We start from the raw sequence: 14304 nt of genomic DNA on the forward strand, positions 1-14304 counted from the left end.
AAATAAATAAATAAAATAACATAATGATAAAATAATATATACAATATTTACACAATCGATCTGGGGATCCCTGAGCCCACTCTATCCCCCACATGTGAGGGGTAGAGCAGAGCTCAAAAGATCCCAACGCATCCCTCTCGCCGCATCACTGGTAATGAGCCAGTGGAGGCTGAGCAAGCGCGCTAAAGCCGATCATATATAAGTCATATATTAGAGTGTATGATCAATTTTGAGTGTCATAATCTCATACTATATTTTTTGCAGTTTGAAATAGATTATCAAATTTTCCAACTTTCCGGGTTTTCAAATGGTTGTGAGGAGGGGAATTTCGATAATAACGATACTGTAACGACGGGGCTTGCAAAAATGTCATATTTTATGTATATGTTTAACATTATGATTTTAAAGGATGATAGAAAATTGCAGATTCTCACTTTTGAAGCCAATATGCGTATCGTATTCAGCCTTATCACTGATGCTACGGTACGTATTTTTAAATGTTAGCTGATAATTTTAGATTCCCGAGGTAGACCCTTAATTTCCAATTAATCATAAGTAATATTTTACAATTTCATACCATATGCTCTAGTATATCATGTATGTATAGCCATGTTGCATAATTTTTTTCTTTTATTGTTTTTATTAACATATTAGTCTGGTGTATTATAACAACAATATGATATTCTTTTAATAATTGGTAATGTATTGATTTAGTTTCGTGCAAAATAAATATTCCTAACCTTCCCCTCGGATAGTTTGCGTAAAATATTTCTTAACTGAAGCCCTTATATTGCTATTTACATATTTATTTCCAGCTCATCATATTTCCTTCTCACCTATGCATTACCACCTCATTATTGTCAGAATCAAAGTCACTTAGAATTTATAAAATCGGTATCGACATCTCATTTATAATCATCATACCATATTTTGTACTATTCACATTCTTTTCGAATAAAAGAATGAACTAATTTCAGATCTTCATCAGCAAATTGTAAGTTGAAGGATCTTTTATTTGAAGAAAAAATTGGAGAATTTAAAGATTTAGTTATAACTTTCTTAGTACTTAGATTACCATTCAATACTGTAATGAGAACATAGAATATGTTAGTAATGATTAGCAATAGGTCTATTAACTGGTTACTGATAATCTGAAATTATCATTTGCAAGAAATACACTTCCTGATACAGTAGTAATCTTGCGCTAACTGTCGCAAGGATTATGAAATCGGTTTGTTACCTTGATTCCATTTATATATCAATTATGTTCCCAACTAATTAAATTATAATAAAATATTGTTTTCAGATGTTAAGGTTTTTGAACTAAAGATGGATTTATTCGTTACGAATAGTCCTAGCAAGTTATCGTTGTGTTAGTATTTAACATTGAAGCGATTTATTGGAGTTGGAATAGGATTGGATGGCTGGCGATGGACGGCATCATTTTCTGCGAATCGTAACGACTGGTTGGAACGTGCAAAGAGTAGATGCCTTCAGGACTTTTGGAAATTTGGCTTAGTTTGCATTTTATGTTCATGGTTAAGGTTGGTTTGAAGTTATTTACGGTAGTTTTCAAGCTGAGTCCTCGTGAGTACTTGAGTTTTTCGCATTTGTCGCTCGTTAACAGTAAATAATGTTCCGATAGAAATAAAAAAGATCTGGGGTATGTAGAGCTTATGAAAAAATATAAGGAGTTTGATCGACAGCAGACAGAAGCACCGCAGAACAAGATGAGCCTTGGGGCTCCACTAAACCATCAAATTCCTCCCGAATCCAATCCTTACAGTTCAAAATCCTTCGTAAAATCCTTAATGCTCCTTACTTTGTCATAAATCAAGTCATCCGTCAGGACCTCAATGTTCCATATGTTACCGATTTGGCCAGAACCAGATACCATTCCTTCCATGATAAACTTCCCACCCACCCAAATCCATTTGTTTCTAATCTGGCTTCTCTTTCATTACCAAATCATCCTCTTAGGTGTCTGAAAAGAAAACGGCCTCGAGATCTTCTCCTCTAGAAATGTCATGTTATGTTAGTACTATCAATGGGTAGATTTTACACATGTTTCTTTCGAGTCACTATATCACCTACAGCAAATTTATTTTTGTATATATTTTTATAAAGATATAAAAAAAAAATTGTAATCAGTAATACTCTTTCGATTAGTTTATAATAATAAATAATAATTTATTAATAATATTAATTTATAATAATATTACTTACCTTTATATATTTAATAGTTTGTTTCAAGCAAGAATTTTAAAAACGGTTAGATTATTAAGTGAAAGACAAAAAATTTGTTTTTTTAATTTCCTTTTTAAGTAATTGGAAAACAATTTTTTTTTTCTGGCCTACCTAATTTTTTACATACGTTTTGGAAATAGTTGAGGAAGCAGAATAAAAATATTTTAAAAAAATTAACTGCAAATTGTTCTTATTTATTTAGAATGAGCTCTTCTTTTACTTATCATATCGTAATATAGTAAAATTGGAGTCATGCAACACGCAACCTTTTCTGTTTTATTTTTTACAATTTTGAAATGATTAAAAAGCTCATATAAAATTGACCCAATTAATTACTGAAACCATCAATTAAATTGGCTATTGTCAGGGTGATCTTAAAATTAAATTACTGCCCTAATTAATACCAAACATGCTAGTATCCTCTTCATCACCTTTTAGGAAATTACCAAGTTTTTGTTCCTCCTGCGTACATCTTAACTAAAATTAAGAAAAGAGTAAAACAACTGCATAATAAAAAATAAATATATTTTGTTACAATGGTATTTTGATTAGATAAATTAAAGTGAGTAAATTAGCCCAAGATATTTAAAAATGGTTATAGACTAAAAAAACATCAAGGATTTAAATTCGTGGAAGCTGGAGATGGAGCTAAAAATATGAAAATAACCTTCTATCGAGCTGATTCTCAAAATCCGTATTAAATAAGTTTAAACGATGGATACTATTTTAGGTAAAGTAAACAAATACAATCCACTGGCTTCTAGATATCAGAGCACTCACTACGGCGAACTCAGAATAAACGAATAGAAAGTTAATGTTTTATTTAACAGAGGGAATCAACATCATGTCTAGTAGACTTAAAGAAATTAAATAAGTGCAGGCATTTTCAAGCTAAATATGGGCCATATTTAGTGGCTGTGTCCTATCTAGGTACGAACTTTCCACCTTGCCGTTTCTGTGGAATAAAATTTTCGAAACCAGTTCTTCTATTATATGTTAACATACTTTTATAAATTAATAAATGATAGGATCCTCATCATCATTAGGACAAGCTGGAAGAAAAAAAAATACGAAAAATACATAGAAATCGTAAGTGTCCATACATTACCGTCGCGACACTGTCCTATTCTGTCCTTCGAATCTTCACGGTCAGTATCCCGTTTTACTTTTACTTTTTTCCTATTTTTTTTTCACTAGCTTCTCAGCTGTCAGAGTCATGGACCTCTTGATCTGTCTACTATGGTCCTCATTCGTAATGAAGCCTAATACTGTTAGTCCATAAATACAAATATACTAACTGAAAATGACCAGCCCTGACACTTTTTGTTGGGGACAACTCTTTGTGATATTAAACGAGTTAAATAGAACAAGTTAGCGATATTACTAGTATTGTAGGAACTTACCATCTTCGATGGCGGTCAAAAAAGGTACAAAATAGCAGAAGAACTATTTATTAGCAACTGAGGTTTCGCCCAACTTCACAGAGCTTCATCAGGGTGGGTCCTGCTAAGTGGGAATATATAGTTTTTCTGCTATTTTTGTACTTTTTTTTTTTTACAGCCACCCGGACCATTTTCCCTAAAATCATCACAGGCGATCACTTCTGATAGTACTAATACGTTATGAAACAGGGCAGGTCAAGGCCAGTTGAGACGTGAATGCAGATTCCATTTCTATTACAATTTTCGGAAAAGACATTCAATAAGATAAGATATTTTAGAAAATCTTGTATTTTGTCACGGCCCTGTTCATCAAGAACCTGTCCTTACCTGTAAATGTGGTGGCAGTTTTTGAATTCGAGGAGTGTTAATTCTTGATTTGATGTGTTAAAATTGCGAATATGACGCTCAACTGAAGATAAATTGTTAAGTTAATATGATTATAAGTAGGTTTTTTTTGTTCTAAATTTTTCCTGAATAAATTATGTTATCATTAATTTTTAATACATTAGAGTTCATGAAAGGTTATGAGAAATATAGCTTTTTTTTCTTTTTCCAAGCTACTATCAAAATTCAGCAAAATGAATGGCAGTAGCTAAAGCATTTCGTAACTTGTTTATTATCGCTATAAATAAAACATTTATTGTTTAATTATCCTTGAATTTTAATAACTGCTTAAGAGAGTATCACAATTCTTTACCCGCTCGATTGGAGCATAAATGACCCACAAAGAAAAGTATCTGTATTGATTTCAATTCACAAAAATAATTTGAAAATAAAATAATAACTATTTTAATTACAGGACATGAACAATGGTTTAAAGTAAAACTAATGAATAATTCCCTTTCTTCGGTTAAAAATTAAAAAACATAAAATAGGAGACAGTTAGACAATAGAATATAATGAAGCTCTTTGTTATTTAAATTAGTAGTTCAGAAAATAGTCTCTTGTTAGAAGATTTATCTAATTTTAATATTATGTACTTGATTTAGATAAATATGGCATTCCGCAAAACCTTGCAAAGAGAAAAAAAGTTGAAAAGGAAACGTTTGATATAAAAAGAAAGATAGACAAGAATCAAGAATGACCCGAAAGATCGTCGTTCGTTTGGATGTTCCAGGATGTTGATCGGAATCATGCCAGAACTGATAAAAGTCCTATGCAACTGTTTAAACCTTTACTAAGAACCTCACTTACTCTCATTAGAAAATCATTTAAAAAAATATAGCTTTCCTAAAAAAACCTTTTTATGCAAGAAAAGTCAATTTAAATAGAATCACTGTTATAATCTTTGTAAATTAAGTAGAAATTAAACACAATGTTTAGTTTTGCAAAACAATGAAATAAGAATATTAAAGTAAATAGATTATATATCGTTCTTCACAATATGACTTTCTATCAATAACAATCAATAGCATTCATAACAAAAATAATGTATTTTAAAATAATTGCGAATAATAGATAAATAATAAACCTATTACTTTTCACAAGAAGATGATATTTTCTAATAATTAGACTCCGGTTTATGTTTCATGAATTCGGTATCGGATCGATTGAAAAAACGTTTTGGCGATATGCCAATTTTTATTGCTGAAAATAATTTGAAGTGCTAAAAGCCCTATTTTGAAACCCTATTAAGACCCATTAGTAGTATTTGTGGTCCGATATACTAAAATACCTATTTTATATATAGCACAGGTTTGCTTGTTGCACTTTCTTTTTACTTTCACTAACTTGTTTATGGAATATATAGTGATACTTCTCATTGCGATCGAGAAAAAATTCGAATATTTTACCTTACCTATACACAGGATATCTGGTAAGGGAAATATTGTGATCGTGCAAAATTTTAATTTTAACTTTCAACAGAATTACACATTTTGATGTCCTCTGAGTCGAAATAATCAAGTCTCGTAAAATGCTCTGTGTGAACAGCTTACTACAGATGTAAAGTCGTACGAAAGTAAAATTGCATGTTTACAGTGGGTACATGTGACAGCAGCTCGATTATATCGCCTGACCACTTTATGTATTCGATTTTTTACATTTTATTATTTTCTCGAAATCGATTTTGATTAAGCTCAACACGTCAATCTACAATTATATGGTCTTTATTATCAGCGCATCCTCATTAAAATAGTCTAACGGGGCTTAAATTCCGAATTTTCAAAATGGCTTCCTCTAAAATACCATTAATTTTGTTTGGTTGAAATAATTAACCATTTCATATTTTTATTACTAATGAAAAATGAATAAATATAGTTTATATAAAAGAATTTGATAATTAACTTTAGGAGACTAGAGAAAACATATTTGTCCCTATTGAAAACATTTCTGGAAATAAGAGTGGAAATATAGATTTATTATATACCGTTGTAAAACAAAAATTTTAGAATAAATAATAACTAATAAATAAAGTCGTAGAAGGTAATGAAAAATGACAACAAAGCATAATTAAAAGGTCTGCTTTAACAGAATTCTAACTAGCGGGCTCAGCTCCAACTCGTTTTTCGTTTCAGCAGTCTTATTTTTTTTTCTCGTTCTCATGTCACTCATAAGCCATTAGTTTTATTTGTTGTTGTAATTAGTTTTTTATTTATTTATTATTATTTTTATTTTATATATTTATATTTATTTATTTACTATTATTTTATTATAATTAGTTTTTAATTTCACTTAACTTATATGTCTGCCTTTCAGTTGACAGTGATTAACCCAATAAAATTATTCTCAGTATTTTCAATATAGACTCAAACAATTTAGCATTCGATAAATAGTTAAGAGTAGAACTTGAATTTTAGTAAACTATTATATTTTATACACTGTCACACTTTTGCAAAAGAAAGATGGTTAAATTTTGCAACGAGAAATATTATTTTAAAAAAATTTCTGAACAAGATTGAAATTGGAGTCAGTCAATGTATCAACTAAAAGGTCCATTTGGAACATTAGTACGCAAAAGTATTGAAAATATCTGTTCTGAAACGAGCGAGGATTAATGTCAAGAAGAAAGCGGTTAGTAAAAGTCATGTGATACGCGCAACGCACCATGTTTTTAATATCCGATTCGAGATTCAACTTATAGTGTTTTTCTTTTAATGATTCAGAGCTCTAGTATTTGCAATATGGCGAATTATGTTTATTTACCTTATCCAAAATAGTATCAATGGTTTATTTAAGATAGTTTAGTAGGATTCTCGAATCCACCAGGAAGTTGTCTTTGCGTCCAATTTAACTTCTAACCATTCCAAACAACCAAAATTCTATTTTTCTGGTTCGTAAATATTTTCAGTTTCATTAGTTGATTTTTTAATGTACATGTATGTACTAACATTAAACTAATTGTTCTCCGCAAGTTCGTTAACGTACTTTTTAATTTAGTGTGACAGTACTATTATGTATTAACTCGAATTATTAGTATTAATAATTTGGATTTTTACTTGTGATAGTATTGCATTATTTTTTTATTTATTTTTATTTTTTTACAGCTTTAATTTTGGTCTAATTTTTTTTTTTTTCAAACCTACCCAATAAGGCAATAACCCTGACTACATTATAAGATGAACTGCTATTAAAATTTTCAGCAGGTATTAGTTACTATTTTAGTGACCGCTATCACTATGCCAGAGTGTAAGCTTCATCTGTTCTTTTAAATATTTATTTATATCGATTCGTTTATATATTATTTTATAATATTGATTTCGAGTAATAACGTTAATTTTAATTTCATTAATCAAATGCATTATTTTGCCTGAACCATTCAGTCACCCGTATTTATTGTAAATAATGTCTTTATCAACAAAGGTTTTTATAAATATTTTTTAATTCTTTTTTCCTTAAAAAAACATTATTTCGTGACTTTGAGCGATATAAATGTCGCTAAAATTGAACAAATTTGCACCTTATCTTTAAAATTTCGACCTTTAAATTACATAACACCAGGAAGGATTTGAAGGTAACTAAACATATTACACAGCAAATAGAATTAATATGATAAGAAAATCAAGGTGACCTACTTTGACAGTTTATGACACAGATCGAATATGTAAATATGGATTTCATCATCATCTAGTCTGCTTAAATTTGTGCATTACGGGGTTAAGCTTGAAGAAATTTTGCATATAATTATTTTTAGTCTTATTTGAAATAAAGCAGACAGTATGACCATGTTTAGTGCAAAAGTCACTTCTCAGCCGTTATGAATAAATGGTAGATGACTAATTAAATAAAAACAATTTTCAATTGTAAAAGAACTATTTTCTATCCATTTGGCTAGAATGGAACCAAATACAAAGGAAGTAAATTCATTAATTAAGGTACAGGTAACCATATTTTCCTTTATTGTTATAATTATTTTTAGCTAAAATCAAATTATTTTATCAATTTAATATTAAATAGGTATGGTACTTGAAACACAAGGGGTGGGGGTAGTTAGTAATTAGGGGTGGCATATCTTAATCTCCTTCAAAGGGAGAGTAAAGGAAAACAGCGGAGATTTGACCACGCCTTCAGAGCTCAGGTTTACGCTGAGGTTAACAGGAATGTCGGGCATTGAAATCTGAAAAGAAATAAGAGGGAGCAAGTGATTAGATCCTACTCTTCTGCCACGCCCCTGGAGTTAAAGATCAGCCTTTTTGACTTCAATTTTCTTAGAAGCTCCTTTATACCTACTCGTTCCGATGTCTGTTATAACACATGAAATGCGGTTAATTTCAATGAATCTGGCTACATTATTTCTTTTTTAGTCCCAGATTAACTACTATCTAGAAGAGGAATGCTTGCCACCAAGTGATAATACACAAAGCTTCAAACTAAGCAAGGTCCCTATAAAAATAACATTTTATCCTTAAATATAGATTATTTTTATTTATTTATTTTTTCAATACTGTCACTCTTCCCTCTGATGTTCCCGAAATGTAAATGTCCGAAATAGATATTAAAAACAAATAAATGATAATAGTTATAAAATAATCGAAATCGAACTTTCAATATGCCTTAAATCGAAAAAATATTGAGACAAACTAGTGCTAAACTATCGTATTCAGTGACGTTGTAAGCGGTATTAAGACGAAATCTTGGATGAAACCCATTAGACCGAATGCACACCGAGGTAGTGAAAAGGAAGTGATCAGTGACGCGAATTATTAACTAGATTACTTTGAGTCACTCCATGTGTAATACAATGGGACAGAATGGGACGCCACATAAATGGGCGCTACTGGTTGTAGACTCGTTTGTGAATCACAGAGTCTGAGATTCACAGACGAGTCCAAGAGTCCCATTCTGTTCCATTTTATTACACATGGAGTGACTCAAAGTAAACTAGTTAATAATTCGCGTCACTGATCAGTTCCTTTTCAGTACCTCCGTCTGCACACTGTCTAAGTCTCATCGCAAGGAAAATAAGGAGAAGTTAGCTAGGTTACATGAATGTTTTTTTCATCATTTATCTTAACATACTTATTGCTATTTCTAGTACTTTGAGAATTCTCAGAAATATTTCCAGGAAAAAATCTAATCTAGAGGATAGATTTCCCCATGAGTCTCAAGACTCAATGTTTAAATTGAACTTAAGTACTCGATGTGATGAAATGGACAGTAGTGGTTTTTCCCTTGCAATAATTAATCCATATTGGTAATTAAGATGTTTCACTCAACGAAAATATTTATGAATAAGCAAAGAATATTTACGAAAATATTAATTGTTTAGAAACAGAATGGATCTCCTCTATGTCAGAAGATAAAATGTGGCAAAATTGTAACAATAGTTTAACCTTTTAGAGCAATGACCTTTCTTGCCAAATAAGAATACCTAACAATATATTAATATTCACAAGGTAGGGCCATATTAGTGTCCAGTCTGGCAAAATAATATGTTTCAAAATCTATTTTAGACGACTAGTGTTGCTTCCCCGTTATTGGCGTAACTTAGTAATAATTCATCTCTCCCCACATCTCATCACTCCACAACCGTCTAAGTTTATATTTTAAGTAAAAGTTGAACTGATAAATCAATGGGCCAGGAATCAACAGATAAACCAAAAATTGGATAACTTGGAAAAAATAGATTTAATATAACAATAGCAATTAAATATATTTCTGATAGTACTTAGCATTTTCATAGCTGCGACACCATTCCCGCCAAAGATCCCCAATTGAGACTGGAGATAGAGGTAGATAAGGAATACGATGACTCGGGTGGGAGGTGGAGGTAGATCTTCATATAAGAGGTTTTGCTTGCGGGAATGGACAGTTATGTAACATGGAGTCTACAGCTATTTTGGTATTTCTGGCGTTCCTGTTTCTAACTCGTGAGTTGTCCGCAATACAAGTAAATTAAAAATTAAACTTGGTTTAAGAAAGAAATAGAGGTCGTTCTTTAGCAAACATTTTGAGAGTCAAATACTGAAGTAAAACATATATAATCAAATAATTTCGATCTAAAACAACTTCGAAATCATCACATGAATTATGCCATGTTTAATGCACGGCCGCCTGTCCGGGTAGATACCTAGGTAGTTGCATTTTTAGTACGGAAAAATGAAATGGAGGGCGATTTTTATTTTCTTAAATAAATGTTATTAATTTATTATAGTTCGGTTAATCAACATAAACCAACACCTATTAGTACAAGAGCCCAAGAGGAGAAAAGAGGAGAAGGCAGTTATTTCACTCCAATTTTTGGTTACTTAATTGAAAACTATATATAATTACTAGTCAAAATTGATGAATCTGTCAAGGATAGGTAGAGGGAATAAAAATTGGCGGCTGTTTCAAAACATTAAAAATAATTAATTTTTTATTTGGAGCTAAAATATGTACCCTAATAGAGTTATTTACGTTAAATAGGTTTCGAGATATAGCTATTTAAAAAGCTACATTTCATAAAAATGTTGAATGTAACGTACTGAAAGATTAGTAGTTAGTGAATTTAATATGAAAAATGTATATCTCAAAAAACATTTGACGTATAGATGTTCATTAGCACTCAAATTAAAGCTATTTTAATGGGCTATAAAATAGTTTATGACGTTTATTTTCGTAGGAGTAGTAGTTTTCACAAAATTTCATATCATAAAACTACTACTATCCCTATGAAGATAAGTGTCATAAAGTACTTTATAGTAAGTTCAATTTCCTTTATTTTGAGTGTCGGTATTCGTGTCTCATGGGTCTAGAAATATATTTTTTCAAACATCCAACATTTTATAGGAACACCTAGAAATTAATATTTTGTGAGTTTATTTTGTCAAATATCATAAAAACTACTACTCCTACTAAGATGAAGATCATTAATTATTTTATAGTAAATTTAACTAGCTTTAATTTGAGTACTGGCAGACATCTGTACGTTCAATGGTTTCTGAAGTAAAGTTTTTCATAAATGAAACGTATTGTCCGAACAACTATAAATCAATTTATTTTAGTAAATATCATAAAAACCACTATTTATACGAAGGTAAAGGTCATAAACTACATTATAGTACATTAAACGAGCTTTAATTTAAGTGCTTATTGACATCTCTACGTCTCATAGTTCCTGAGATATAGATTTCTCAAAATAAATTAACTAACTACTGATATTTCAGTACATTTTTATGAAATGTTGCTTTTTTAGAAGGCTATATATCGAGGACTATTGGACGTACATAGCTCTATTAGGGCTCATATTTTAGCAAATTCACTTTTCTTTAAATAATGTTCTTTTAGATTTTCTAGTGTTGTTGGTAGTTTTTAAGATATAGAACTCTGAATGAAAAATTAATGTTTTTTAAAGGTTTTGAAACGGCTACCATTTTTTATTCCTCCTACCTATACTTGCCAGACTCATCAGTTTTGACTCGTAATTATACATAGTTTTCATTAAAGTAATCAAAAATTGGGCTGAAATAACTGCCTTTTTTTCTTCCCACTAGTTTTCGAACGATTTAATAGTCCAAGATCCCGGGAGAAAAATAGAAGTTATTTCACCAAAATTTCTGATTACTTTAATAAAAAATATAAGTAGTTATTATAGCCGTGAGTCAGCCCTGTGGGTTCAGGAACTGGTGATTGAGGGTGATTCTGGTTTGTTGATCCATATTACCTCCTTGTACAACCGTTAGTCTCGTAACAATACTTCCTTACAAAGTACTGCACCTCTAATCGTTCATGGGCTGTAGGGTTACAGATATATTTATTCATTTTTTTATATATAGTTACTAGTCATAATTGATGTTTCTGCCAACCATAATTGGGAGGATTAAAAAATTGATAGCTAATAAATTAATTTTTCATTTACAGTTCCATATCATTAAAACTGATGAATCCATATGACGAAACTGACAAATTTGATGAACTTTAAAGGTTAAATCATTATTATAATGAACATCACATCACACAATACATATTTCTTTATAGTTTAAAAAAACATAGAGTTTATAACTTACTTTATGTAAAACTTTATTCTTGTGAAAGACAGATTCACTATCTGGTTCATTTTCTTTTCAGGATTCTTGGGAATTCTTCTTGGGAAGGAAGGTTAGTAGCTAAAGTCCGTTACACTAAATCAGGTAAATCGGGTAAATAAGAGAAGGTGAACTGTGGGTTGGGTTCTCATTTTCTTTTTGAAGGGGCTTCACAGCTTTCAGCATCTAGAGAGAACGCCGTTCAAGGTTGTTTTTTATTTTATTAGTTATCTAGAGGTAACTAACCAATTCTAACTATTGTGGAAGGGTCAACTTTTTATTCCATGGGACCATCTCGAAATGGTTACTAAGTTACTAACTACTACAGTTACGAAGTTACTAAGATGACACCTCAATTCCCTCGGCTACAAACGGTAAAGTTTAAACGGTAAAACAAAACCGTGTCTGGTACAACATAATCCATTGGGGTTTTCCTACTTAATGTTTCAAGTGTGTTATTTTTCTCATTTTTATTATTACAATATCGATTAAGGTTTAGACTGAAAACAAAACTTACTGGTAAATTATAATGACCAGAGTTTATTATTTTACATAAAAATGTTTTAGTTAGCAATTCTGTATTTTTAAATTAAATAAATTAATTATATAAGAAAACCATTATCCTATTTTAATAGGTCCTAAATGTAAAGCAATATAATTGCTAATATATTTTTGTTTTACATTTGATGTTTCTGATTTTCATATAAAATTTGTAAATAAATATTAATTGCTCTTTCTTACAAATTTTTTTTTATTCATTCTATCAGAAGTTAGTTACCATACGATTTATTATATATATCGATGGCTTTATTTATTATTTGTTTCTTTTTTTATTTATTTTTTAATATTTAGAATAGACACTATTGGATATCCATAATATCAATTTAAGCGTTGTAGTGATATAGAAATTATTTTTTTCTTTCTATTTGTTAATTATTATTATTTTTTCCCCAATTTCTTATTATCAGAAATATTTTGGATGTTTCATTATTTAATTATTTTTATATTCTAAATTTCAGTATTTTAAATCAAGCCCTCAAACGTACTAAAGCCCGTTTTCAACGACTGTTATATTATTCACTAGAGACTTGCCCCAGAATAAATAAAGAATATTATTATTAATATTAAGTTGTAGTATATTCTCAAATGTATCCATGGTGAGTGAATACACAATGATTTAACATTTGTAACATGTAAGGAGGGTCAACTCAATGTATTTTTAGGGTGTTGAATTCGTATTGGTTAGAGCATTTCCAATAACAAAGAAACGATTGATTGACTGATACGTTGCGAACAGTCGTCCACGAAGAATGAAAACATTCCATAGCCAAGCAATGGAATCTGGTATCAATAAATGAATTTAGAGGCCATAGAATGTTGATGGACCTAAAAATAAACTCGTCAAAAGGGAATATCTTTGAACTCATTTTTCTAAAAACAAACTGCTCTGGGAGATATCTTAAAATGATTTCAGCCAAATTCGAATAGACGTGTAAAAAAACGTATGCCCCATGATATCAATTAGAAATCTAAAAGTAATGTTTAATGTAAATTTTGTACGTTCTACAAAATTTAATATAACCACATCTCATAAATTAAGTTTTGGAGTTAAATTATACCATATTACATAGTTTTTACAAATTATTATTATCAATAAAAAATTGACTTATATACTTGAGATGCCCCATAATAATTTAAAAAATATTTTCTGATTTTGTTTCTTCTGGAATAGAGAGTTCATTCATAGAGACCTTCATACTTCAAACATTTTTTATTAATTTCACATTAAAAATATATCCCTACAGAAAAAAAATCCAGGAAATATCATATATAGTTTCTAACAAAAAAAAATGACTTGAAAAAATTATTTTCCAAAAGAAGATATGTTGACTTTCCATAGAATTCTCATCAAATTTATTTAGATGTATCATGTACAAGCCTAAGATATTTTTTTACTCTTCAACTCCACCTTTTATGTATTACTAACATATTTAGATTGTATTAATTTTTTTTTTTACGAATCTTGTCTTGTTATTCTAATCCCGAATGTTTATACTATTTACGTATTACTGGTATTACTGTAATTTGACCGAACATCCAACCATCATCTCCTTGATTTGATCCAAGGTCAATCAATTTCTGCTAGTAATAAAATTCAGAGTTCCAACTAT

General features: G+C 30.1%; 1 protein-coding gene across 4 annotated transcripts in view; it reads left to right on the forward strand.

Annotated features, from left to right (window-relative positions):
- Positions 1–14304, forward strand: part of LOC106687782 (myrosinase 1) — a 46461-nt gene that overhangs the window by 13559 nt on the left and 18598 nt on the right. Inside the window, exons 1-2 of one of the 4 annotated variants that reach the window (XM_014431872.3) lie at positions 9943–9997; positions 12177–12206. The exons of 1 other annotated variant lie outside the window; for it this stretch is intronic. In XM_014431872.3, the coding sequence (XP_014287358.2) occupies positions 9949–9997; positions 12177–12206 (79 nt within the window). In that variant the 5' untranslated portion in view covers positions 9943–9948. Of the gene's footprint in view, positions 1–9933; positions 9998–12176; positions 12207–14304 lie in introns of those variants that run through there. 2 more of the 4 variants (XM_014431870.3, XM_014431869.3) reach the window with 2 other exon arrangements.

This window comes from Halyomorpha halys, unplaced genomic scaffold (genome assembly GCF_000696795.3).
Source record: "Halyomorpha halys isolate HHAL.00 unplaced genomic scaffold, Hhal_1.1 Scaffold1010.1, whole genome shotgun sequence".
Classification (NCBI taxonomy): domain Eukaryota; kingdom Metazoa; phylum Arthropoda; class Insecta; order Hemiptera; family Pentatomidae; genus Halyomorpha; species Halyomorpha halys.